At 43.7% G+C, this 27158-nt stretch overlaps 1 protein-coding gene across 2 annotated transcripts in view; it reads left to right on the top strand.

The window, feature by feature from the left end:
- Positions 1 to 10944: 10944 nt before the first annotated feature.
- Positions 10945 to 27158, top strand: part of NXPH1 (neurexophilin 1) — a 285250-nt gene continuing 269036 nt past the window's right edge. The window contains exons 1-2 of one of the 2 annotated variants that reach the window (XM_045793163.2): positions 10945 to 11251; positions 12100 to 12263. In XM_045793163.2, coding sequence (XP_045649119.2) covers positions 12210 to 12263 — 54 coding nt within the window. In that variant the 5' untranslated portion in view covers positions 10945 to 11251; positions 12100 to 12209. Of the gene's footprint in view, positions 11252 to 11805; positions 12264 to 27158 lie in introns of those variants that run through there. The other variant, XM_087861038.1, reaches the window with a different exon arrangement.

Genomic DNA, 27158 nt, shown 5'->3' with positions numbered 1-27158 from the left:
TGATGAATGAAATAACTGTAAAGTCCTTTTCATCTGTCCATCCGTCCCTTCATCATTTATTTTTGCATTCTCTCATATTAATCTTTCATTAAATGTCCTCATGTGTGGTGATATTTTGTTTCTCATCTGATTTTTCATTGGTCCTAAAGTGTTATTTGATGGTTAGAATAAACAAAACTAAAAATGCTAAGCTCGGTCTAAGATATTTTTTTAAAAAATGGAATGTATATAAAAGTAGAATATTTGAATCCAGTAGGTAATATGAGAGATCATGATGTTGAGGTATAGACAATAAGTCTAAAATCTGGAGTAACTATATATTTAAAAAAAGAGGACCAAAATTTGAGATTAGGATTCTTTCTTGGTTACTTTCTGAGAGGAGAAAAGCCCTTGGGTTGGAGGACGAATTTTTAGACAAGAATAATATTATAATTAAAATGACAGGTAAAAATAAATGTTCTCTTTTCAGGAAATGGTCAATAAACTGTCTTAACTAAAGCAGAGGGCTATATAAGAAAATACTAAAAGATGTATTTTGGGTAGTACCATTTCATGAAGTTCCTTCAAGTTCAAAGTGAGGACTAGAAATTTGACCTATAATTAAGATTATAACCAGAAGAACTAGAACAAGGGGTAGAGAATGTCATTAGAAAATATTTATTAGTTCATCATGTGTTTTCAAATACTATAGGTGCAGAATTATATAACTCACTGGGGGGGGGGGTTGCAGATGTAAAAGGAGATACTGATTTTCTCCATTAAGATCTTCCAGATTAGAAAGATGATACAAACATAGTAAGTATCATTGAGGGTTAAATATGATAAAATGCCAGTATGAGTACATTGGTACTAGATGGTACAGAGACTCAGGTAGAAGGAAATTAAAAAGGGGTGAAAGGACATCCGGAAAGACTGGCCTATATGCACTGTGTACACACTCATACTTTTTGTATTTCTTTCTTGAATTTGCTCCATTCAGCTTCTTCATATTCACTAAAACTCCTCTTGCTAAGGTCACCAAAGACTTCCTTAGTTCTAAATTCAGTTGTTAGTTCCAATCTTACCTGACTTACCAAGGCATTTGACTGAGTTGCTTCCTCCTCCTTCCGGGCTTCCTCCAACATTAGTGTGTACTACTTCTCAGTCTGTTTTTTTTTATTTTATTTATTTGCCAGAGAGAGAGAGCACGAGTGCACACAAGCATGGAGAGCAGCAGGTAGAGGGAGAAGCGGGCTCCCCTCTGGGCAAGGAGCCCAATTCAGGACTTAATGCGGGACATGCTCCCAGGATCCTGGGATCATGATTGTGACCTGAGCCGAAGGCAGACGCTTAACCAACTGACTGAGCCACCCAGGCACCTCTGTCTGAATAGCTCTTACTCCAAATATCCACATGGCTTATTCTGTTACCTCCTTCAGTCTTTACTCAGTTGTAATCTTCTCATGAGGCTTTGACTTTAATTGCTACCACAGGAGGTTTAGATGTCACCCTGTATGATAGGGTTTTTACATTCCAATCCATCACTTTCTAAGGTAAGGTCTCTCCAAGTGCATTCTTCTGCCTGTTTATCAGGATCACCTGGATGCTTGTTAAAATGCATCCTTTTCAGGATCAAAGCTTAGACTAATAAACCATAATAGGAAGTAGGGCCTCTAATGTGAATATTAATAAACCCTCTAGGTGAAAATTAAGCAAACTAAGGTTTGGAAACTACTGTCTTAGGGTACCCCAGGCAGTTACTAGCTTTAGGATTGCTTGGGGATGGGACAGAGGAAAGAAGGCGGCATAGAGACGGCTATAGGTGTAGATGTAGCATTCTACCCCAGATTTAACCAGAGACGCTTTACGTTTCTGCTTTGCTTGTCATGTTTCTGAGTGAGGGCTCTCTTGAAGAAATAGTTAATTGGAAAAAACACACAAAAACAGCACTGCTATGGACGTGGGAAGATAAATGAAAGTAGTGTGTGTGTGTGTGCACAGTGGAATAATACAACAAATATGTTATTTAAGAAATAAGCTGGAGGTAGCATAAAGAATTGATCCATGCATCAGGCAAATATTTATTGGGAGTCTACTATGTGCTGGAAGTACACAGGTGAGTAAGACATAGTCCCTACCATTATGGCGCTTGCAGTAATGAGATTAATTGGGGAAATAGATTATAGCCAGGGAAATCAGAAGGTAGCTTGTCCAGATAAGAGGTGATGAAGACATGGTCTACAGTGGCAAGGAGGTGGTTGCAATGGATATTCTGAAGGACGACTTGACACCACAGTGTGCCTGACTAGTCCAGGGGATATGTACGAAAACAATGAGAGTTAATTCTACGCTTTAAAGGCTATGTACAGAGAAAATTAGCTTAGCTGTGAGTAGGAACACGTGTCTGTATTGTGGGGTGGTTATTGGTGGTTTTGGTGAGTTCATTCTTATTTTTTTAAAAAAGATTTTATTATATATATAGAGAAAGAGCAGGGGCAAGAGGCAGAGGGAGAGGGAGAGGGAGTCCCAAGCAGAATCCACATGGAGCCCAGTGTGGTACTCCCTCTCACGACCCTGAGATCACGACTTAAGCTGAATTCAAGAGTGGACACTTAACGAGCTGTGCCACCTAGGTGCCCCATGGTGAGTTCATTCTTGAACATTGTTTGTCAGACAACAGTAGGACATTTGAATGAAGATGCTCCCTGGTGGCTGAAGATACTAGAGTGCAGTTTAGGCCAAAGGGAAGGGCTTGAAAGACTGAACACTGACAACCCTGGAGAAAGTTGGTAAGAATAGCCATCACCAGAGATAAGAAACTGCCAAAGACATAGAAAAGAAACCCAGAAAGGATGATTTTGTGGAGAATTGATATGAAAATTGGGAAACGCCATCAAATCCAGTAAAATATAGGCTACAGGTTACCTTAGAGTCCTGTCAACGGAGGGAGGGAGACACGACTCAGGGGTGTTTAGTGAGACCTTAGAGATCATGAAGCAAGAGCCATTGGTGTTTATCATGTGAGGAGTTTAACTGTGACAGGAAGAAGTGCTAGTGTTTATCCTTGACCAAAGGTCTCATAGTTCTACTTGCTTCCAAAAATATTCATTCAGAAGCCCAGAGTCCTAAGGCCTAGTATCCTGTTTTTCTATGGGTTAACCCCATTTACCAGAATTGGTAGTTCTATGATGATGATGATGTTCATGTTTCTCTCTTGAACCCTCCTCTCTCCATCCCCTGCTGTCTTTGGGTAAGAAACTGATTAAGAGGTGAAATAACTGAAATGTGAGATAGGATCTGGGGTATACCCATTCAAGATGAAACTAGAATTTAGGGATATCTGGGGACTTTTTGGTACCAAGGTATTCTTGGTCCTGGAAGTGAGGGGGTTAATCAGTCACTGAGTAACACATTCACACCAGATTATTCATTCAGCCCCTGATTCTGAGAAGACTCTGAGTGTGTTGGGGTGAAGGAGCTTATGCCTTCTGGCCTAATCCTCCCACACTGGTCCTGCTACTTTTACTAATTTCACTGGGCTGAGATTTGCCTCAAAACCTTCTCCATTATGTACTATTTACATACTTCATGGAGGAAGACTTTTTATTCCATAGTCTCTGATATACTTTCTTTTAAGAGGTGCACTAGGCTGTTCTCTGGGCACTGTGCTTTCCAAGTGTGGCTTAACATTCAATTTAATCTAGTCCAAGGTAAGGCAAGGGGTACAAAAGTGAATGACAAAGTCCAGGAGAGAAGACAAATGTATAAACAGCATGATGTAATTGATTTAATAATATGTTTTAGTGTGCAGATCTCTGGGGCAAGTGGAGAGGATGGGAGGTGATCTCTGAGCAGAGATTTGTAGGAAGATTAGGGGTTCATCTAGAGGTTGGGGTGAGAGGATTCAAAACAAAAGGAAGAAGGTGCAGAGGCCCCAAGTTGAGACATACAGTTGTGTGTTGGAAGCTCTAAAGATCTTTTAACTGATGAATGTGAAGTATGCAGTCAAGTGGGGGCCAGGAGACAGGAGATGAGGATGAAGGAGTGGACAGAGGTCAACTCAGAGCAGTCTTCTGTGCTGGGCTAAGAAATTTGACTTGATTCAGTAAGCAGTGGGAGGCTGTGAAGAGACTTTAACAAGTGTATGATGATTGAGTTGTGTCATCCAGGTGGCACTGAGGAGGACATATGTATGGAAGAAGAAGCTGAAAGGGGGGAGATTAGTTAGAAGACCATTGCCATAGACCAGGTGACTGATGATATGAGCCTCAGTCAGTAGTAGGGACAGAGCAGAGGAGAGATAATCATGTGAAAAGTTGAGAGGTGTTAGTAATTTTATTTTTGATGTGTAGTAAAAAAAAGAAAGCATAAGGGAACCTGATACTTTTGTTTTCCAATATGGCAGTGGTGTCACTAATTAGTCAACTTTGGCTCCAAAACAAATAATGCCAACATTTTGATAGTTAAACAATAAACATTTATTGCTCACTTTTGAATCTGTGGGACTGCAAGTTAGCTTTGATGACTGTGCTCCAGGTCACAGGTCAGGTTCCGGTCTGCTCCAAGTGATTTTTCATTTCAGGACCCATAGTGAAGGATGCAGTTTCTACCTGGTGTGTGTTATTCTCCTGGAGGCCAGAGGAACAATTTGGAAACATGATATACCTTTTGAAGACTCTGATTAGCATTGAAAGGAATCCTAAAGAAGGATTTTGTAGGAAGTAAGGAGATGAAGGAAGGAAAGGAAGGAAGGAAGAAATAAGGAAGGGAGAAAGAAAGAAATTTTGCATATATGAGGAAGAAAACTCCCCCATTCCACTGTGAGGTCACTTGGCAAAGGGCATGAACTTAATCCTGTTACAAGTAGAGAACTCTAGAATCTGTTACACCAACTAACAGACTATGTAATGTGTAATGTAATGGTAATAATGTGTTCAGTTTTAGACGTATTAATTCTAAGTATCTCTAGGATATCTAAGTGGACAATTGGATAGTTGGGTCAAGAAAAATATCAGAGCTGAATTTATGAACTAGTTGGTCATTGAGAATAAATAGTAAATGCAATCATGGGAACTGACAGGATTGCCTGGTCAGAATGAAAAGAGAAAAAGAGTTACTGATGGAATCGTTAGAAGCACCAGTGTTTAATGTATGCAGATGAACATGTGGATAATCTGAGAAGGAGTGGTTGGAAGATTAGTTGAAAGATCTGGAGAGGGAATGGTGATACTGAAGCTCAAGTAGAGAGTTACACGCAGGGGCAGTGGCAATGAATGGTCCAGCAGCACTCAGATTTGAAGTCAGCTGATGGAGAACGAGTGTGAGGAAGGAGATCTTATCGAACGTGAGAGGTTTCCTTGCAAAACTAAGTTGCAAATTGATGCTCCCAGAATCACTAGGCAAACAAGCAGGATAAGGCAAATAAAATCCAGGGCACGGTTCCTGGCATATGCCTAATAGCACTCCCTAAATGGGTAGCCATTATTATCCTATTGAAATCTGTGGACCTTTGAGGAACTAACCCCCAGTTTAATACAAAATTTGATGTTACACCATTTTGCTTTTGAGTTTTATCAAAAGCATTTTATTATTAGAGCTAGAAGAAACAGAAAAATGTAAGATTATGTGATTCTTATGGCATCACCCTTGAAGTTAATTATGGCAATATTCTGGTATAGTTTTTTTCATTAATCTGATGTTAAAAAGTGAAATTGAGGGGGTCGTTGCATCCCTGTGAAAGTTTTTATTTAAAAGATGTCTAATCCAAGACATTCTTTTTTTTTTTAATCCAAGACATTCTTATCATTATGATATTTGGGTTGAAGCAGCCATTTGCTCCTTTCCTGTGTAAATCTTATAGTTTTCAGTTCTGTTTTCATATCACCAGATCAGGATAAAAGCTGGAAAGACATGTGTTTCAAAGTAGCCATGGACTTTAGATTATGGAGATGAAATATGCATTCGCAGCCTCATTTTCAGCATTCAGGCAACCACAGGGCTTGCAGCCTTTGTCCTCATAATTTCTTCCACCTCTATGTGGTTCAGAGCCCTAGTGTTCTTTCTGGCTGAAAGCATAGACTGTGTTTCACTTTGTTAACAGAACATTGGTTATCAAGTTCTTTGTCTTTAATGATTCTGCTTCAGGGAACTAACTGTCAATTAATAAGCCTTGGAGGGACCACCTTGAAGAATTTTTGTAATTAGATTATAATGCAAAGATTTGCTTAGTCACAATATTTTTAAAATTTTAGTTATGATTTTTGAGCAATGACCCAATCTTCCCATCTTTTGCATTCAACTGCCTTTTTAATGCCGACTTTCTTCAATTTCTCTTATTGTACTCATTCTCTTTTTAAAGTTTGTGAGTATAATTAAAACTACCCTACCTTTGAGAATCCTCTGTTCTCACCTAGCAGAATAAATGAAATATGGATTCAAAGACTGAGCATATAAATTACCTCTAAAAAAGAAAATGCCTTCTACATAAAGCTTTTTGATTCTCTTTAATTTTTTTTTATTCCAGAGCTTGACGGCTATTTTTTCTCTCTAGTCCAGTGATCTTGTTATTAAAGCATTCTTGTAAAGGTAATTTAGCACACATGCCTCATAGTTATTAACCAAGTTCTACTACATTCAAATACCAAATCACTTTGCAAATGATCCTTCTTTCCTTCCACTAGCAAAATAGCTTGGGGTGTGGAAGGGCCAGGGAGTTTCTTAGTTGTCCTGAGTGACATTTAAATATTTTACAAAAGTAGTGAAAATGGCTATGGGTCTTTTAAACAAATATTCATAAGTCTAATAGGGATGCCATTCTGAGTGTACATTCTCATAAATCAATGACATTAAAAACATGTGCAAACAATTTATTTGAAAAAAATGATGTAATTAATACAATAGAGTCAACCCTTGACCTTGAAAAAAGGTTACGAGGGTGGGGCACAGAAGAAATGCACAAAAAGTCCTCAAACCCAGAAACACACTTGCCTAAAATCTTTGCAATGCACTGAACAAAATGTATTCTTTTAAATTGTCAATATTTTTGAAAATCATAATGCAGTATACAATTGTCATTTGTGAAGTTTCTTAAGGCAGAGGTGACTTTACATTTATTTAATCATACAAAAATAGAATAAAGGCATTTTACACATCATCTAATCCTACTTCTTCATTATAGAAGGGGAGGTATTGAGGCCAGAGGAGTCTTCAGGCATTTTTCCAAGGTCATCAACATGCAAATACCAGGTTATACTGAGGTCAAGGCAGAAGGATAATGCATGCCTTATAAGTTTTGTGTCACTGTTAGGGAAAAAAATAGGTACAATGCAGTTACTATGTACAAAGTGATATAATTTGGCCTGAAGCCTAGGCAAGACCACAGCTGGATGCTTCATAACAACCGTTTTCTGTTTTTATTTGGATTTTGGATAAAAGATGATGATATTTGTGCATTTTAAGACAGGTTCATTTTAGGACAGAGTTTTATGGAACTCGAAGTTAATCTCTTTCTTTCTTTTCCCCAGCCCCAAGATAATTCAAACTTTCAACTTCTGCCCTTTCTTTCCCCCTCAGAAAAAGAGAGTCATACAAGTGAACCAAACCAAATCAACCAAAACAACTAATTACAGTTAACAGAATTATCGGTATATCTCAGATGAATTCTAATTTTAATTTTTTTCTGGTCTTAATTATCAGGAAAATTGTTTAATATCACTGTTTCCTTTGGTAGCTCATTTTAATTCTTTTAAAAGACATATTTCTTGGAGAAGAATATATATTGCTTTATACTATTCATTTCAGATTGAATCAGTTGAGCTTGGGGAAAAGCAGAGGGCAGAGGATTGTTTTTTACCATGGTTATAATTGATGCTGAGTTTATATGTGTACTAAGTTGCATCACACGCAAAATTTAGAGAGTGATTTCCAAAAGAATTCTTAACATAAACTTTTCAGGGTAACGCCTGAAAAAAATTGGCGCAAATACTATACTCCTTAAGGATACACTTTTGTCCTGTCCTGGTAAGGCTGATTGCAGATGTATTCTAAGAGTATATTTTAGAGTGGGGTAACACTTTAAACAGAAGAATGTCTGAAAATCATGTCCTTATTGTTTTTACTTCTTTTTAAAGCAAATAATAGGAAAGATGGAGGGTGAACGAGCCATCCTTGTCTCCCATTGCCTCTCACCCCATTTAATATTATGTCATTAAAATTGAAGAGGTTTAGCAGAAACAATGATTAAGTTTTACCTGGTTTAGTGTCCTTTTCTAATTGAGTACTACAGGAAATGAAGACTCTAGCAAAGATACAAAAAGTGACAATCCACTGCTGTTTCATATCTCAGGCCAAGTGTCTCATAGGATCCAGTAAGAGTTGAATGTCTGGGCAGAAGGTCTCAGGTCATTACCATAAAAAGCTCTTTGGCATCCTCTGTCACAGAACAAAGTGTCAGACCAGTTCCCATTACTAGGTGCCTGTGGTGCTTTTCTTAAATAATCAGTCCCATTCAGACAGAGATTTTAAGGTCCTTGATCGTCTCTCTATTTCATAAGCAGTAATTTTTAAGGCTAAATGGCACTAGAGGCAGAATGTTTTTGAAGTAAGATTTAGAAAAAAGAACGTGGTGTATCCCAAAGCTGGCCTGATTCTTTCTCGTTTTTCCCAAAGGTCATATTCCAAGTTCAGCCCTGACAGCATTGTACCTGGGCATCTGGGGAGAGGCAGGCAACATTCACTCCAGCTCCACACTCCAGCCTGGGAGGGCCTGGGAACTCATGTAGGAGTGGGGATCAATTTTAGGATGGCCTCTTGAATCCTAAAGGGTGAAGACAGACAAAGCTTCCCTTGCTCTACCTCGACCCTTCAGCCTTAGATATGGGTGCCTTAACATTTATTTTTCTTCTTTAAACTTAAGAATGTGAAAAACCAGGTAAATGAAGATAGCCAAGATAACATTGCAACTATGCTATATATAAATGTGCATTTTTTCCAAAGTGCATTTGCAGAGTCCCACTTAGAAAATGTGCTTCACTGCCTTACTCTGCATATGCCCCAATGAATTCCAAGAGGTCACAGCAGCAGAATACAACTTTTGAGATTAGAAGAGTTTGCTCTTTAAAGACCTATTTTTAGCTGGAAGGGAAAGTGTAGGCCTCAAAGTGCCTGGCAGTAAGTCCTACAGTGGGGATCTAAATTGGAGGTCTGATTCCAGGGGAAGGTCTCAGTGGGGTTCTTTCTGCCTTTGTTCCAGAAAAGGGTGGTTCTGCTGATTGTCGGTGTTGGGGGCTGGGGTGTGGGGGGGTGGTTGGCAGCTTCTCTAGGGGAACTGAACCTGTAGTCCTCCAGGACCTATTGTGTCTGGGCCCTCTACCAGCCAGAAATGGTGGAGCCTGAGGTGTCCAATATCCACACTAGAGGAAAGGACTCTCTAAGACTCATTAAAAATCACGGTGGTATTTGGATGTCATCAACTAGGGCTCCTGAGATAAATTTCAGCCCAACTCTTACAGATTATTAATCGAGTTTTCATTGTGTAGAGAGCATCATTCCAGTTCCAGCTCTGGTGAAGGGCGGACTTGGAGAGGTAACCAGCAAAGTGGGTGGAAGAAAATGCTCTCAGCCCCGCTCACACTTGTTGACTGAGTCTGGGCACCCTGAGGAGGCGCTGGCGGCACAGCCGGCACTAGAAGGGCCTGGTCCCAGGATCTCATCGGATAAGGGAGAAGCTGGCTTTAGGGTTGTGCGCTGGAGAGTGTGAAAGGGAGAAGAAAAGGACAAGGTTTGAGAGGAATGGCTGGATGAGGTAGAGACAGGGAAATACAGAGCTGGAGAGAGTCGGAAATCCTGAAAGAGACCCACAGAGAGAGGTAGAAAGATGCAGCCGAAGGACAGGCACAGAGCACAAGAAAGAAAGGAGATAGAATGAGAAAGATACTCAGAGACAGCAAGAGAGAGATGGAGAAAGCGAGAGTCAGAGCAGAGAGGCCGAGAGTGGGAGACGCTGGTTGGTAGAAGGTGTCAGGAACGAGGGAGGTGGCAAAGGCTCAAAGCCCGTACCCGCGTCCCCCCTCCACCCCACTCCTCTCGCACCGCCCAGCCCGCGGCGAGGAGTCGAACGCGCAAGGTCGCCCAGTCCTCTCGGCTGTCGCGCGCTGAATGGCTGGCGGTCAGCAGCGCCCCCTCGTCGGGTCCCGCAGCCACAGGTCCGCGGCGCCCCGAGTCCGCGCTCGAGGCGGGCCAGGGGGCCCTGCACCCTCCTGCACCCATTCCTGCCTTACACACCGCCCCACTGCGCTCCCCACCACTCCTCTGGCGGTCGCAGTCCTCCTCACGCCCCTGGGGGACTGGGTGCTGCGGCCACCAGAGACGGCGCGGGAGCCCCTTCTCCCTGCGGGCCCGGCCCACCGAGAACCTGGGAGCGGGATCTGTTTATTCCGGGTATTAATTAGTCTCTGAGGAATCGTTCACCCACGTGCCAATGTAATTGCCCGTGTCGGGAAGGTAGGCGCCGCGAGCGGCAGACCTACGGAGAAAGCACCACCTCGTCGGCGCCCAGAACCCCAGCGTGCTCCAGAGCGTCCCCCAGTGGCCGGGCAGGACCATGCATAGGGCCTGCGACTCCTCTCCGGAGCGGCTCACTGGTTTCCCAGTGTCGCGGTAGACGTGTAGCTGCTCGGTGCGCCAGGAGCCTCCAGGTCTTGCCACCCCACCCCTCACTCAGAAACTCGGACCGTTTGCGCTTGCCTTGTGGCTTTTTTCTTCCAAAAGGCCGGTGTTTTATCTCTCGAGTTCGAGTCCTGAGGTCTTGCCCAGTCTCCTCCCCTTAAGTCATTTCCACCATCCTTCGGCAGCCTCGGAAAGCAAGGAGCCCCGGACTGCTCGTCCCGGAGCCAGCGCCGGCGGTCCCAGTCCGTCCGGCGCATTCGCCCGGCGCATTCGCCTCTCTCCCTCCCTCTCTTACTCCCTTTCTCTCTTCCTCTCTTTTCTCCTTTGCTTCCCCCTTCCTCTTTTGCCTCTTAAGTTTCCTACACCGTGAATCCAACTGTGCCAAGCCTAGGCTCCCACGGAACCAAGCCTGAGCGCGACCCGGGCACTGAGACGCAGACTCCGCCAAGGCTGGACGAGGCAGCGGGACCGGTCCGCGCCTGAGCATGGAGATGAAGCGCCAGGGAGGGCATGTCCGGGGCGCCGGAGACGCCAGGCCCGAGTAGCTCCTCCATGGAGCCTGCCCAGAGCGGTCCCTGCTCGCCGGTTTCGCCCCTAGTCCTGTGCGGTACGTAGACTTCACCTCCACAGTCCCGGCGAGGATATTTTGGGGTGGGGTGGTGGGACACAGGGAAGGGGCGGCGGGAGGGCCACTGGTTGGGGGACTGAGTGCGCCTGGCGGGTGACCTCACAGATCCGGGCAGGCTTCCACTCTGGAAGTTAGTGACTGACTCTGCCCCTTGGCTCGAAAAAAAGTAGTGTCAAAGATGTGCTTGTATGCGCGTGTATCTCTGTGCAGGGGGCTCGGATGGGTAAACTGAGCCCAGCTTTACAGTATGCAAATTGCATTCCCTTTCTCCACCCCCACTCCACGGAACGTGTGAAGATACCCAGCACCTAATCCCGGTCAGCTCTACCTACCCCTTCCTCTTCCCGCGCCCCCCTCGCTCAGTCTCTCCAGCTCGCTTTCCCTCTCTCTTTCTCCATCTCTCTCTGCTGGTGTGTACGTGTGTGAGCACTGCTAGGGCTGGCGAAGAACCAGCCGCCGCCTTTAAGTCCGAGCCGCCCGGCCATCAAACACTAGGGCAGGTCTCGCTGCCAGAGACGCTTGGGCTCGGAACCAGCCTCCACGCGGCTCTGTGTGCCCCGCCACCTCCTGTCTCCACCGCCCGGGAACTCGCACCCGAGGAGTGCAGGGCGCAAGGAGCCCCTCATCATCCTACCCTCCTGACCGCTTGCCTGCGGACCGCGCGCTCGCTGATTTCAGGCGCTGGATTTACTAGCTTTTCAATTTTTCCTGCCCTCCCCCCCGGTTTTTGGTCCACCCCTCCCCTCCACGACCCCCTTTCCTCGCTTGGTCGCCAAGCCTAACCTTGCCCGCGTGGTCATGGGATGTCTAATTTCATTTGTATCTAGGCTGCTGAGAGCGCTCCTTGCTCTGTAAAGTGGATGTCAGGTGGATCTATGTTTTTGAAGGAACAAAGACTCAGCGAAAGCACCGCCGAGGAAGTTTGAGACGCGGGAGGATGCAGGCTGCGTGCTGGTACGTGCTTCTCCTCCTGCAGCCCACCGTTTACTTGGTAAGTCGCTGCCGATCCGGCGCCCCCGCAATCCCACCCTCGTCGCGAGGACAGACAACCAGGGGCGCGCGGGAGGAGGGTGAGACCGCCAGTTCAGCGGAGCAGCGTTCCTAGCGACCGTGTTGGAACAACTTTGGCAAGCTGGTCTTTGGATCCCTGCGGGATTTTTCGGGTTTCCCACCCTCATTTCTTGCTTCAGTCCCCCCTCTCCTGTGCGTGATTCTGAACAGCGTCTAGGGCGCCCTAGACACCCAGAAACCGAGGAGATAGTGGGATGGGATGCTTTATGGGCAGAGAGGGCAAAAGGAAGGTTTGAATATACATGGAACTCTCATTAGTTCATCCACAGAGTTTAAACGAAAGAAAATGGAAGTAGAGAGTGCGGAGCACGAATCTCCCTAGGTCTGTGACTTTGAAAGTGAATTCACCCACCTAGTCCCCCAGTTTGGAGATAGGACGCATAAAGAAGTGCAGGTAACTTTGTTTGACTTGTAGGGTTCACAGAGGACAAGTGTATCAGATAAGAGCACCACAAGCGATTAGAGTTAGATCAGGGATGCCCTGGCAAACATGTAGTGGCTTTCCTCCCTCTCCTCCCAATCTCTTCTTTCCACCATGTAACCGAACCCCAGTTCCAGGGCCGAGCCCCTTACTAAGGAATGGCAGACCTTGTTGTCAGGAAAATACTAAGCAAAGCCACTGCCAGAGTCTTTCTGGAGTGGAGTTTCGGGTGTCTGGATTTTGCACACTGTTGGAACTGGGGGGTGTAGGTGAATTGGTAGCTGTGAGCACTGCGTGGAGCCAAGACGGAGAGAGCAATTTCTCATGTCTGGCTTCAGGGAGGGCCAGGGACACTCGCACCCTGCTGGCGAAGTTGTGTTCAGTGCACCGGCTCCCCCATCGCTTATTTCTGAGCCACAGGAGTGCACGGAGGGCTCAGTGTGTTCTGAGTAGGGGTGAGGACCGCTGGGGCAGCCGAGCTCTCTGACCGGGCTGGAAAAACGGAATGGGGTGGGGCGGTGCAGTCCCTCAATCTCAGGGGCTTCAGAACCCACAAGACCGGGAGCAGAAGTGTTGTCAACCCTTCAGTTGACAGCGTTTCCCAGCTGTTGCCCCGGTGCATGTGACTGCGGGGCTGCTAGTTGTGTGAACTCTGTGTATGTTAATGAGTGTGTATGTATACGCGGGTGTGAATATGTATGTGAGGGTGTGTGCCTTTCACGGGTTTCAGCTTCAATTCAAGAGCCCTTAGTGTTGCTCCTCTTTGCATCTTTATCGCCTGACTGTCGGAGCCGCGGACGCCAGAGGGCGCTGCGCGTCAGTGTCCTCGTCTACAGGACACCTTGGGGTAAACAGGTGAAAGCCAGGGCAGCCAATCCAAAAGAACAGCCTTTCTGACTCTGTCGCGGAAGTCTGTGCCTTCCCCTGCTGGAACGCAGACAGAATGCAAAAATTGTCCTTCCCATTTCCCATCTTCAATCATTCTTGCTCCCACCTGTGTCCAGTCTACTCACTGACATTGAGAGCCCAAAGACAGAGGGCAGAAAGTTTGGCCAGAGGAAATACAGAAATTGTTTATTGAAAGAAGGGGGAGGGACCGCAAAATGAAAGCTACAGAGAAGGGATATTAACGATTCCCTTGACCATGGAAACCCTCCTGCCCCTTTCCTCTGCGTACCTTTAAGTCATGACCTGAACCTCAAGACTGTTCTTACGTCCTTGGACTGTACTCACACACAGTAAAGGCTCATGGCTGTGGTGCAGTTTATTGCTTGGAGCAACTATTTCGATAGTCTGGAAAATAATCTATCAAAAGCAGAAGTGAAATCAATACGTTGTGTTAAATTTTAAATGTGTTTGTTGGCAGTTAAACCGTTTTCCACTCATTACAACAACAGTGCTGGATTTATTCTAATGCGCTGCGTTCTCAACAACAAGCGCATTAATTCTCCTTTAATTGTAAACTGGGAGCATTTGAAAACCATTCAGTGTGCAAATTATGCTGATTCAATTACCGTTTAGTTACAGACTTCATTACCTGAATGCCTTTTGGCAATACGGAGAAAGGAGACAATTTTTCCAATTTCACTCAAAACAATACGAAATGTGAACAATAAAATAGAGAAGGCGATTTAGAAGTCCATTCTTTTCTCTCCGATCTAAAGTTGTTTTGTGTTTTGGGGATTAGAAACCACAGGGCACCACAAAAACAAAAGACTGGTGGCTGTGACCCAAGGTAGTATTTCCAGGGATTGTAATCCTATGGTGATTTGCCCACAGAATTCCAAGATATTTTCCTGGAAGAGCAGGGAGCTGGTTTTTACCATGGAAATAAACTTAAAAGGGTGAATTGGGCAGTCAGGACAGGTTGGTTCTAGGCAGGTAAAGAAGTGAAGAGCCTTGATTAAATAAAACTCTAGGGCAGTGAGACAGACCAAGAAATGGTCAAAGCTTCTTTCTCCATCTATTTTATTAAACACCACATACTGTGACTGAATTTATCATTCGTTTGTAGCTGTATCTTAGAGCATCCCAGATCTTAGGAAGAAACTGCAATAGATGCATGCAGTTTGTCAGGAGCTGCTTCAAGTTACACTCCAAGAAGGCAGGAGTGGCAAAACCATTATTTTATTTTATTTTTTTCTCCTTGAGTTGCCATAAACCAAGAAGGAATTTAATGAGTAATTTTATGTCTTTATGAGCTCACACCACAAGTGAAGTGACAGGGTGCTCTATTTATGCCTTGCCTCCTAGCTGATAGCACAGTGTACCTTTCCCTTTAAGCCCCTGAAATCCCAGTTATGTTTTCCAAGGAGTGATTGCCACATTATGTCCAGGGGAACAAGATTTGTATAGGTATCTCTTATACAAAAACATTCCTGCTTCTGCTTATAGAGAAATACCTTAAATATTCCCAAATTGGGGATTTTTTTTTTTTTGTGAAAAACAAAATCCAGCAGGTCAATGCTCTATTCTTAAGTTGCACTCTTCTGCCTGTATTTGAGTGAATGTTCTCAAAATGTTTCTTGGCCCAGGTTTCTTTGGATGCCTGTTCTAGGTTGAGGATTTTGAGTGTTTTTGTGTTCATCGAGAGATGAGTCTGTTCTATATCAAACTGGAAGCTTATTTAGTACTGCAATGGGAAGTTAATTAGAAATGTGTCTACAAAGTAACCTTCTGAAGCTTATTAGCTAGCATACTCAAAAATCACCACAGGGCTAACTCCAGCCGTAAATGTAGGGAAGAAGGAAACCATTAAAAAAAAAATAATAATAAAGGCAAGGGAATTTTCTGTCTACTGAATTTTGTGTATTATAGATTTAAAAGTCTCAATTCATCAGGAGAGGAACCTGTGGCATAATAATACTTGTTTGAAATTAAAAAAAAAAGGTCCTGTAATCTTTATTCTTCTGCCAGTTCTGGATTGATTCCAAGATGTTTTCAGTATGATAGAATGGGGTAACAGGACGATAGCATTTTAACTGAATTGAAGCACAGACTGGATAAACTAGGAAAATGTGATTTCTGTTTCTGAAGAAAGTTGAGTCCTACATTGGGTTCTTTTTGGTGGATCAAACTGAAGGATAGGCCAGGGCACAGAGGGAGAGCACCTCCCAGCAGAAAGCAGAGGTGTCTGTTGGTGGCTCACCTGTGGCCATTTTCAGAGTTGAGAACTGAATCTGATGAGTACTCCCTGGGCATGTCAACAAAAAAGTTACTCAGAAATTGAGTCCAGAGAATCTGGCAAGGGGTTGAATGATGTTATTGTGATCAGTCACATATCCACAGTTCTCTTTTCATGAGAAGAGGCTCCTCACCCTCCAATTTAGGTCCCACCAGTTCTGCTAGGAATTAAATTTGCTAATAATCTAGTTGCTTTTTAAGCCAATATGGGCAAGAACTGAAAAATTCTTTCTAAACCTTGTCCTTAAAAAAGATTTTGAGTCAGTTAATCCCTCGAATTTAGAGTGTCCATAAAATGTGAATAGCACTCCAATTGTTTAATAGAGATTAAAGAGTGATTAATATATCCATGGAATACTACCTCTGCACTATTAGAAGCCAGACCGTTTGGGTGAATTTTACTCAGCGTGAAGGTGGCTGTTAAGAATTGAGGAAGGTGAGGAAAAAGCAGCAGGAGAGAGACCACCAATGTCTATCCTTTGGACTAGGTATGAAAATTAAGCTACTGCCCACTGAAAATTTTACAGTTTGAGCTTATTCCTGAAAAGAAAAGTTCATTAACTACCTAACAGTGGCTATTCAGTGTTTTCTATTAAGGCCAGTTCTTGGAGGCAGTACTAAAAGTTCCCCAACACCATTGCATTTTCTACCCCAGACCAGCCTTCCTGATATAGGATTAAACCTAGATTTTTGAAGGAGCCTGTGCCCCAGCAGCGGTACATGAAAACTTATAAGTCCCAAGACATATTCTAGGGCTCTGTGGGAGGAAAAGTTGCTACTACTCCAGCCATTTTCCTGAAGTGTTCAATTTTCCATTGACCACGAAAGCAGCTCCCCTGGTATGTGGGTTGGTTGTCCTTCTGCCACACTTCAGGAGGATTATGGTAGTCTGGGGCCTTCCAGTGATAGCTTCTGGGAGAAACTGCCTTCAGTATTAGAAGGGGAGAACCAGAATCTCTCCAACTTTCTCAGCTGTATTTTCTCGGAAAGCCATTAAGTTCGTGGCTCCTCTTTGTGTGAAGTTGATTTCTATTTGGCTTTGAATTGTTGATGGCTATTTCCTCCTTAATGAAAGTGTTGTCTGGGTGAAAAATATATCTGGTGGCAGGGAAATTGGTTGATTTTTTTGAGACCGGTGCCCAATGTCCTACTTTTCTATCTGAGGGAAAATTTTCTGCGGACTGCAGAAATTGACAGCATTGTCCAGGTAATAACCACCGTGGACAATATTTTCAAAAGGACATTTGAGTGATGAAAGCATTTGGATATTGCTTTTTCAAATAAGCAGTTTTCTGTGTTGGCCTTCTTTGATTTTATAGGGGGTGGGGGAGTAGGGACCGGGAATTGGCAAAGGAATGACTTCCTGGTTTCTCCCAGTCCTGAAATACCGAGGTGCTCCTCAGCTTCGCTTGGATTCTGGGGTCTGAAAAGCACTGAATGGGCTTGGCTGTCTCAGCGTTCATTTTAAGAGTCAAAAGGGAATCCTGAGAATGAGGAATGACACTCTTCTTGCACTCCTCCACCCAGAAATAAAGCCAATGGAAGCTCTGAAAGTGCATGCTTTTAAGTAGCCAGTTAGGAAGTGTGCATTCTTTCTGAGTTGTTTGTTTTTATTAAGTAAGGTGCCTAGTTTTGATTCGATCCTGGAAACTTCCCTTAAAGCAACCAAATCCTTCTGGAGCTTCAGATCTCATACTAAGACCTAAACAGTCTTCGTCATTTTAATTAATAGGGGAGGCGGGCTAGTCAGGCTGGCGAGGCTTCGGTCGGGTCAGCTGCATACAGGAGCAGCGGGGAGACAAGGCGGGTACGCTCTTTAGCCTAGCCCTGCAATCTTCTCCCCACCATTCCTTAGGTCCGGACGCATGTGTGCAGGAAGTTGCGGTCTTGATTTATCCGCGACTCAAGCTTCCGACCAGCTCTTTTTCTGTATGTCAGCACTAACCCCTCCCGGAGCTTGGTAAACAAGGCGCGCACATTTTTTCTGCTGTCGATTGGCATGTTGACGACTCCGCTTGAAGGAATGTGACAATAAAGTGGGAAACCAAAGCTTGGCAAGCACTTAATCAAGGATAAAAAGGTTCCGCTGTAAGGATGTCACTCAATTTATTGTGAAAGTCGAATGAATTACGTTTAATGAAAGTGCTCCCCAGATGAATATTACCAGCAATTTCCTGAGTTGGCTCTGTCAGCTCGAGATGAGGAAATGCCAACCCAGATCAGAAATGAGCGCCCATCTCAATTATTATGCAAGCTTTCCAAGAGCGCCTTTTTATTGAGATAATATATATTGGCGGCTTCTTCGTGCCCCTCCGCGCTCTTAGGAGCGCGTTTGCGCATTTTCCAGGTTTGCCATCTGCCCTCGAGGGTTGCTGGCTATTGTTTCAACTTCTAATGAGTGCGCCGCGTTTCTGCTGCGGGCTGAAAACCTAATTACCCCCTCTGCGAACAGCTTTTTTTGGGTATATTTTGTTTACTATGGAGGTGCGGGCTGGCGGGCGTGAGGTGGGGGTGGGACGGAGAGAAATACTTTCCTCAGGTGCCCTCCGTTACAGAAAGTCCCTTTGTCGTTTAGTCGGATGCTCTGGGTGGTGGAAAGCAAGGTGGCGCCCAGAGCGGGGTCTCTGGGAGAGTGAGCACCGTGGGGTCCCAGGAGCAGCGAGAGTGCAGCGGCTTGCCTCTCCCGCGCCAGTACGGAAGAGACTTCTAACGCTCCTACTTCCTTTAAATTAATGAGGGTATTTTCTTGTTCAAGCCGGAAATACGATGGGGAGTGGGATACACAGGCCGCAGCCGGAGCGCATCACCTCATCTGCATGAGAATGGAGAACCGAGAGGCTTTTCATGTAGTGCTTCTTTCTCCCACAATAAGACAAATTGCTGCTTAGAAATACCGAGTGTTTCCTTAGAAACTGGCTCGTGGGGGCTCTGCGCATCCCTGTTGAACCTGACTTCGGCCAGGCCTGGCCCATCACCCTCGTAACCTTAACGGATTTTGACGGGAAGAGCCGAGGCAGTGGCGGTGAAGGCCGCAAAGGGAGTTTGGGCGTCCTCGTCCCAACAGAGGGAGGGGGCGTGCTCCTGTCACAGAGGTCTCAGAACCCCTCCCCATCCGTTGATTTTAAAGGCCATTTCAAGTCGTCTTCTAAAGTTAGAAGCGAGACACTTTCTTCGACGTAGGCTTCATACCCTAGACTCGGAAACCCTGTCGTCTCACCAAAGCCGCAGAGTGTTCGGGCCCCGGGAAGTTTGCCAGCCGGAGTCGCTGCCGCCACAGCTGCGTGCTCTATTGTCTGCTTTTAGCCTCAGGTGACCTCGAGCAATCCCAGCTGGTTTAAGAAAACATAGGTACAGCCCTCTCGTGTCTAGACCCCAAGACTTCACACCAAAGCGTTGCTTCTGGGGAACTTTTTGTCGACGCCGCCGAGCTTCGGTGCTTCTGGGCCAGCAGGCAGGAGCGCAGCAGTTCTTCTGAGGGAGGTCGCGGGGACCGAGATTGAATGTGTCGGTGGCCGGCGGGTGAGCAAGACTGGCCCGCATAGTGGTTCTTCAGAACCACGGACAGAGCCACAGGCTCCGCCCCGCCCCGCCGGGTGTCCGCAAACCAGCCCTCCTCGGTCGCGGCGGCGCGGGCTGGGTCTCTCTTAAGTAGATTTGGCGCCTTCCGCAGACACTTCCCTACCACCCAGTCGCCACTCTAACGACCCGCCTACCTCTCCCAGTCTTTCGGGAGCACTGTTCTCAGATCGCTAGGTCCCCAGTGTTTCCTGTGGCCAGATCGGCTCATTTGCACCCCTTCCCCCCAACCTCCGTGGCGTCACGTGATTACCTCAGAGTTTAGGCTGAGGGGAAGTGAGTCCCGGTTTTCCCCACTTTCTCCTCCCCTGTCCGCATTCCTTCGCACAGTTAAACCTGTCCCTCCTCCCGAACGAACGTGAATCAAATGATGTAGAGCTGTAAGTGTCTTTAACAACGTAAAAGCCCCGTTTGACACACAAGAAAACTGAGGTACGGAGAGGGGATCAACTTTCTCGCCAGAGTATAACCAAGTGGGGAGAAGTGATTCATGCCCTCTCTCCCACCTGCAGGGAACGCGGCTGGAGCCACCGAGACACCTCCAGGATCAGGCGCCCTTAAAGAGCGACGCGGGTGGAGGGTGGGAAGTCGTAATTATTATGAATTTCTAAAGGAGCAGTAATTATTCACGGGGAGCAGGACAAACCACGGCTCGGGCAAAAGAATCGATATATTTCCTATCGAAAGTGCTTGGCTCGCCTTTAATGCAGACGAATTGGGATGCAGCCTCATTATTTTCCGTGTGGTTAGGCTCCCCGGTGTGGGGCCTGATGCAGCGTGGAATCTGTCATCATTAGAACAAAGATGGGGTAGGGGGAAGTTTCTCCTTATTTACTTAACAAAACAAACAGACAAAGAGCCCCTAAACGCCCGAACAACCCCCAAACACTCATACACAACCACTGTCCCGCCTCCCCTTTCCTTCCTCCACCCCCTTCTCCGGCTGCTGTTGCACACTCTCCCCTGGCCTTTCTCAACCCTTTAGAGCCAACACTGCGGTCATTTAAAGTGTGCGTAGTTCCTCCTTGACGGTGGTCACACGGTTGATTTGGTCCAGAAATAAGCCGGGGAGTACCCAGAGTTGGCGCTAGGGGTTCTCTGTGTCAAAGGCGAGGGTTGTCTGAGAAGTTCTGTCCGTTTCTCTCGCCTCAGTGTAAGAGGTAATCCTTTCGGGATACCGGATTCTGCAAATCCCCGCGGTATTAAAGGAGCAGAGGTCTGGCAGGCAGTGCTCCGTCAACCTGTGTTAGAAGCTAGCTTGGAGAAAGGCAAACCCGCGAGAAGAGAACCAATCTGGAGGTGAGGAGAGGCGGGTAATTGAATAGGAATGGAAGGGAAGATTCAGGCGCAACGCCTCCAGCGTCTTCTAGAAGGCCTGGCTGACACCAGCCTTCCTCTTTGCAGCAAGAAGATGGCCTTTTGCCCTTGGTCCAACCCACTGCAGTTTTTAAAGACTGGGAATGGGGCCCACCTTAACCCATTGAAGTCGCTACAGTGTCCAGGGTCCTGCCTAGTGAATTGCATAGCGTTTTCCTATTTCTCCCCACTTGTGCAGCCCCCACTCCTGGGCACAGTCTTTCTCACTCTTAGAAGTTGCCTGCCTCCCCTGATGGGCAGCTGCAGGGTTGGAAGTTGTATTCCTGTGTGGGTGTCTTTGCTGTTTCCTGCAATGCCATTACTCTTAAGGTCAACAAAGTGTGTGTGTGTGTGTGTGTGTGTGTGTGTGTGTGTGTGTGTCTTTGTGTATTGTGAGTGGTTGTGTATTTTTGAATGCTTGGCCTTCATCTGGCTCATCCCTTGTTTATATAACAGATCAGTCTAGCAGAGAAGATAGGGTGTGGCGCTTAAAAAAACTAACTCCACATCCTTAATTGCATTAAAATTATCACAATTATAATAACATCTATAATAACAGTAATGAAAACAAAAATTAAAATTGTGGACTTCCAAGTACTAAAGTAGAAATAATACCCTTCACCTTTACTTGGATTTTCTTTTCCTCAGAGCCCAGCCTTTCATGGTATATTGTAATTACCTGAGTGTCTTTGTTTGCATGCTGTCAGAGACAGCCAACTAACTCAATACCAGGACTGTATGATCTACTGACATCATTTCTTCCTACCATCTTCATTTTTAGAGGCTTTATAATTAAACTCTGTGAGATATATGTAACATGCATCCAGCAGAGAGCCTTTTTATTTATATTTATGTAGCATGCTGAGGAAGGAAAATTAAGGAAGTGCTTATATTGAAGTAATAAGCCTGCTTTGATATTAGCAGGAATGTCCTTTTAATTTACTTTTCTCAAGTCTAAAAGACTATCTCTGTAAGACCAGACCCCACAGTCATGCCTTTTTAAGGAGAGATTCCAATAAAGTGAAAAGACATTTATTAGCTTGTACTAACTTAGTGGAACAAGAGGCCAGGCTAACCACTCAATGAAAATGTACACTGGGCTTAGCACGGCAAAGTTGCAGTATGATGCAGGAACCTGAGCAGGAAGAGCTAGCCGGAAACACCCTCAAGGCCCTACATTTTTCTGCCTCTCCCTGTACCTGACCCATCACAAGACACACATGTATATTATTGTGTTACATGGCCTTTCAGAGCCAACACAAAGACATCACACTGCAGATCAGGAGGAATTTTAATAAAATTGAAAGTCACAGTCTAAAAAGGAGGAGATGACAGATTTTCTTCTCTAAGATAGGTTATTACCAGGAAAAATTATGATAGAAAGGCTTGGAGAAAATTTCCTGACTTAGAAGAGTCTTTTTCATTTCCAACTTGAACACACACACATACACACACATAGCAGAGCCAGATTAGATATACATCTGTACATCTCTGTTTGAAGGATTCTTTGGTAAATTATAGTGGGGACTTCTTTTGTTTTCTGGTTGCTGGCCTTGTAATTTCAATTTGAGTTTGACAGTAACATTTCCTTGATATTAATCTGGTAACTGACACTATACCATTGTCCTGTTTATGTCAGTATTTTCAGCCATAGAATGAAAGTAATTTTGGTAAAGAGAAACTGCTGGCATGACAGCTAGAATTTTAGTTATGTATATATACGCGGCCTCTCCAACCGAACTTTAGAAAGTGATTCTTCTTCTTGTAACCTTGTAGCTGAATGTTATTAGAGACCCGTAGGTATATAAAACAGCTTATATAAAATTAATGGACTGCTTTACATTCACACTCTCTTACTTGTGAAGCACTTGTAAAATATCACATCTACTTAAAATAGGAAGAATATAAAGTCAGGTTTTGTGTGCAATCAATAGTTGTAAATGGTTCGGTGAAATATTTGATTGTTTTGAGTGAGTTTGACAATGTGATGGAAATTTATTGTCCTTCTTTGTGCTCTGATGTGCTAATCATAAGGCTGCCCCTTCTTTTATGTACCTGACCAGTTTTGAAACTGATTGTAGGACTCTAGGGCAACATCGAAATATACAGCCAAAATTTTAGGAAAGATGCATTTATTAATTTGCCAGATTACAAGGAGATTCATGGGCCAGTGTGAAGAAAAAAAACAAAACCACGCTCCAATATCATGTTATTATTTTGTTTAAAATGACCAACAGTACATTTATTGTTTTACTAGAGTTGTGTACTGTGAATATTTAAGATGCATTTTTGAAGAAGAAAATAAAGGTTTTAAGTTAGCCTCAAACTTCATAAAAACAAGACTATCTGAATGTAGTGTAATTATTAAAATAAATCTCTTCAGCTACTTTCCATAAATGTGGGCAAAGTTCAGAAAAACTGGAGGTTCTCATTCTTTTCTTCCTTTAAACACTAAAGACTACATTTTTCTTTATTCTGTCACTTGGTTTATGAATCTTGAAGACAATGCCATAAGCCTCACTATGAATTCTTTTCTTCTATTTTCTTTTCCTTTTTTCTTTCTTTCTTTCTTTCTTTCTTTCTTTCTTTCTTTCTTTCTTTTGTATTTTTATTTAGAAAATAAAACATTTTTCTTTTGCCTGATTGAACTGAGAATTATCATGGCCAAAAACCATAGTTACTTTTTCAAAACTTTCCCTCTTCCCCTTATTTCATTCAAATATTACCTAGAATAGTCAGAGTTTTTTTTGTTTTGTTTTGTTTTGTTTTTTGTTTTTTTGTCCTCTTCATAAAAATGACCCTTGTACTGTTGTGTTAACATCCCCTTTAAATAAGGAATAGCGCTATAAGTTACCGACTGGCTATATTCATTGTTGATGCTGCTCAATGTGTGATGGAAAACTCTTAAAAACATGGGCTGGATTACAAGATTCCATTATACTTTTTGTTTGAGATGTTTTCAATGAAAATACTATAATTAATCCCAGGTTTAATTCTAAATCTATTTGTAGAATGGTGAGTTGTGATTTGTTCTTGGAGCAGCTGTGGTGTTGGTGGTAGGGCTGACTATATGATCTCTAAAAGTGAAATTATAAAATACCTTTACTCACATATCTTTTTCAGTTATTTGTGTATCGTTTGTTGCACCAGGGCACCATCATTTATTGTTTTACAGTATTAGATTTAGAGAAAGATGCAAACCATTGCATTTGAAAGGAAGTTATTCATGCATAGTCAGTGTGGTATTTCTCTGGTCTTGATGTGAAACTTAATTGCTATTGATGTGGAGATTTTGTGGAACATGGCAGAGTTTTTCCCTCTTTCACAAGAAATACGTAATTGAATGATGAGTGCCTCATGTTAGATTTTCAACCTTATTTCTTTATGTTTAATAAGGCAGAGTTATGAACAGCTGCACTGAAGAGCCAGGCATAACCTCTAGCCGTTATCAAACTAATGCAGATCTGGCACGAGCACAGATGAGCTGAACTGCCACTTTTGGATCTGCAGCTCTGCTCTCTGAGATGTGCTGGAGAGTGGAAGCATGAAAAGTGAATGATTTGGCCCAAGATGTTTAATCCTGCCTTGCATTCTTGACGGAAATCCTTTACAATTAGAGTGGTTCTAATAAATGTGTGGCCAGATGTATATGCACATGTCTCAGATTGATAGATTCCACTCCCCTGCTTCTGTTCTTTGGCCAAATGGTGAAGAGGCTTTAAAGGCAAACACGCATGTCGAAAGATGGCTGATATCCTACCAAGATATACTGTACTATATTATACTATGCTACTTCTACTAGGTGGGTAATGTCATGGCCTCTGGGCAAGTGTCAGCACCGAATTCTTGGTAGAAATAGCGGAGTTCTGATGGGAAAGTGGAGGACTTCTGGGCTCCAGTGAGGACCTGGCCCCTTTTCAGTCATGCCAGTATCTCTCCCTCTTTCTCTCTGAAATGGCTCACTTCAGTTCTTAAGGGAAGCAGCACTGAAAAAAGACTTCTTAAGAAAAAGGAGGGGAAGAGAATGGCAATATATTTTATTAGTTCTTTGACTTTGGGCAAACTTTTTAACCTTTCAGACCCTGATTTCCTTGTCTGTAATATGGGGCTAACAATACTTTCTACCCCATAGAGTTATTATTGAGGATTAACTGAGTTAAAGTGATATAAAGAGCTTTGAAAGGTGCCTGACACATAGGAGTGGTGAGCTAGTAAAGAAAAAAGTCTTGTTACCCTTTAAACAGAAGGTTGTCTGGGCCGGGGTCTCCTGCTCCCAGCACAGCCCTTATATGTGTGAAATGCAAGGACTGACTCTACCCAGGACCATCCTATCTTTGGTTTCCCACCTGCTTATTGCTGTACAGTTGCCCAGTGTTGCCCAGAGAGCCATAAGTATTTAATGCGAATAGTAACCATTGTGACCAAAGCCAGAAGAAGATGCCTATTTCCACAGCAACCAATCAAATGTTTTTGAAATGAAGACACAAGTCTTTGACAGACCTAATGAATAGATTGTCTAGTAGAGTGAGAATTCTTGTGACGTTTTAATGTTAGGTGGCAAACAGTGTGAACATTTATTAAGATCTGATTTAAAATATTGATATTTATGAGCAATAATTGCTTTTAATTACTTTTAACACTTGAAATTCTCTTAAAATTTGCACATAAGGTAATCAAAATATCTAGCCTACTAGTTTTAAAGTCCAGGGACCTTTGGCCAGGGGATATAGGCTACTTTCCTCCATTGAAGTTCATTCTAGCTGAATGCCTAGGTGTGGCACCACGGTAAGCTCGCAGTAGTCCTAGATGAAATACTTTGATAGGATGAGAACCATGGCACCCCTCTCCTATGCTGCTCAAGATATCTCCTGTCCGCCACCATATGCCTCCTTCCAAGGCATTGCTCTGGGTACCCAAGAAGAGTTCCTACGTAGAAACACTATTTTGTGTCTTGGATTTGACATGAGAATTGGGAAAGGTATGGGATGACCGCAGGTGATAAAATGTTCTACATTCCTATTTATACTCAGAGCCAAGCACTGTGCCTGGACTTCAGCATGGATTTTCTTTTTCATTCTCACTTTATTTTCTCAATCCTATGAGATGGTAGGTACTATTAATATCAGTAAAGTTTTGTTAATATCATTAGTGTTAAGATATTGCTATGCCCATCCTAGTCATATCATTAATAATGCACCATTTTATAGATGAGGAAATGGGGGCATTGAGAATGTTTCTGCTGCAAGGTGGTGATATTCTATCCCAGGCAGTCTAATTCTTTAAATTACTGCACCATATTATGTGTTTGTGTGTGTGCATGTGTGCACGTGTGCATGCATGGGCACACATAATGGAGGGGGAGGAGAATGAGCCTCATTTTAAAGTTTTTGGAAGAAGTAACTGTTGCTTTCCACTTTAATGCACAATTCTTTTTTTCCACTCCTCTGGGTAGACCTTATTTGGGTAGCTGGAGTGTGCATAAAATTGCTACGGTGTTATGGTAATGTAGTAGTTTTCATTAGATGTAGTTACTCTTGAGGGGTTTCCCATCAAATGGGGGATACAAGGGTAACAAATGCAGGTTTGATATTAATGGTTGTGACCTAAGCTTGTGCTGATAGCATGTGGGACACAATCTCTTTAGAACGTCTACATCTATTGACCTGACTGATACGAAAAATGATCCCTGGGTCTCAGGGTAAGGTAATAAGTGAGACCAGGGCATAAAGCACAACCCTCACAGTCATCTGTGATGGAGTTTAAAATGATCCCTAACATCTGTATCTCTTCCAGCAAATCATACCCCTGTTTTGTGAATTACTTGCCATGTCTGGAGAGGAGGAGGTGGGGAGAGGAGAGTAGAGCTTATTTGTAAGAGGAGAACCACATGTAGGAGGCATAAACTCCAGTTTCTCCTGTGGCATTTGTTCTCATGAGTCCTGTGTTGTGACAGCTTACCAGATATAAAACAGAGATGCAAATCCATATTCTTTTAAGAGTAAAATCTTTGTGTGATGATACAAACTAAGAAACTTTTAAAAATCTGTTTAGTTTAATACCTTATTGTCAGAATAGTCCCAAACATTCAACTAGTTTAGCTTGGGCATTTTTATCATAGTCTGGATATATGATTTAAAAAATAAAATGGAAAAATGCTCACAAAATATTCTATAGAATTACTCTGTTGGATTTAGGAATTTTTCTATTTCTGAAAAATAAAAGTAGATCCAAGATATTTCTGCCCTAAGTGGAAGCCCTCTGGCATGGGATGGCGGGGGG

This window comes from Ursus americanus, chromosome 3, assembly GCF_024610735.1.
Source record: "Ursus americanus isolate L20-20 chromosome 3, mUrsAme1.1.p, whole genome shotgun sequence".
In the NCBI taxonomy this organism is placed as follows: Eukaryota; Metazoa; Chordata; class Mammalia; order Carnivora; family Ursidae; genus Ursus; species Ursus americanus.
The sequence above is the reverse complement of the archived record's forward strand: the minus strand, read 5'-3'. Positions and strand labels throughout refer to the sequence as shown.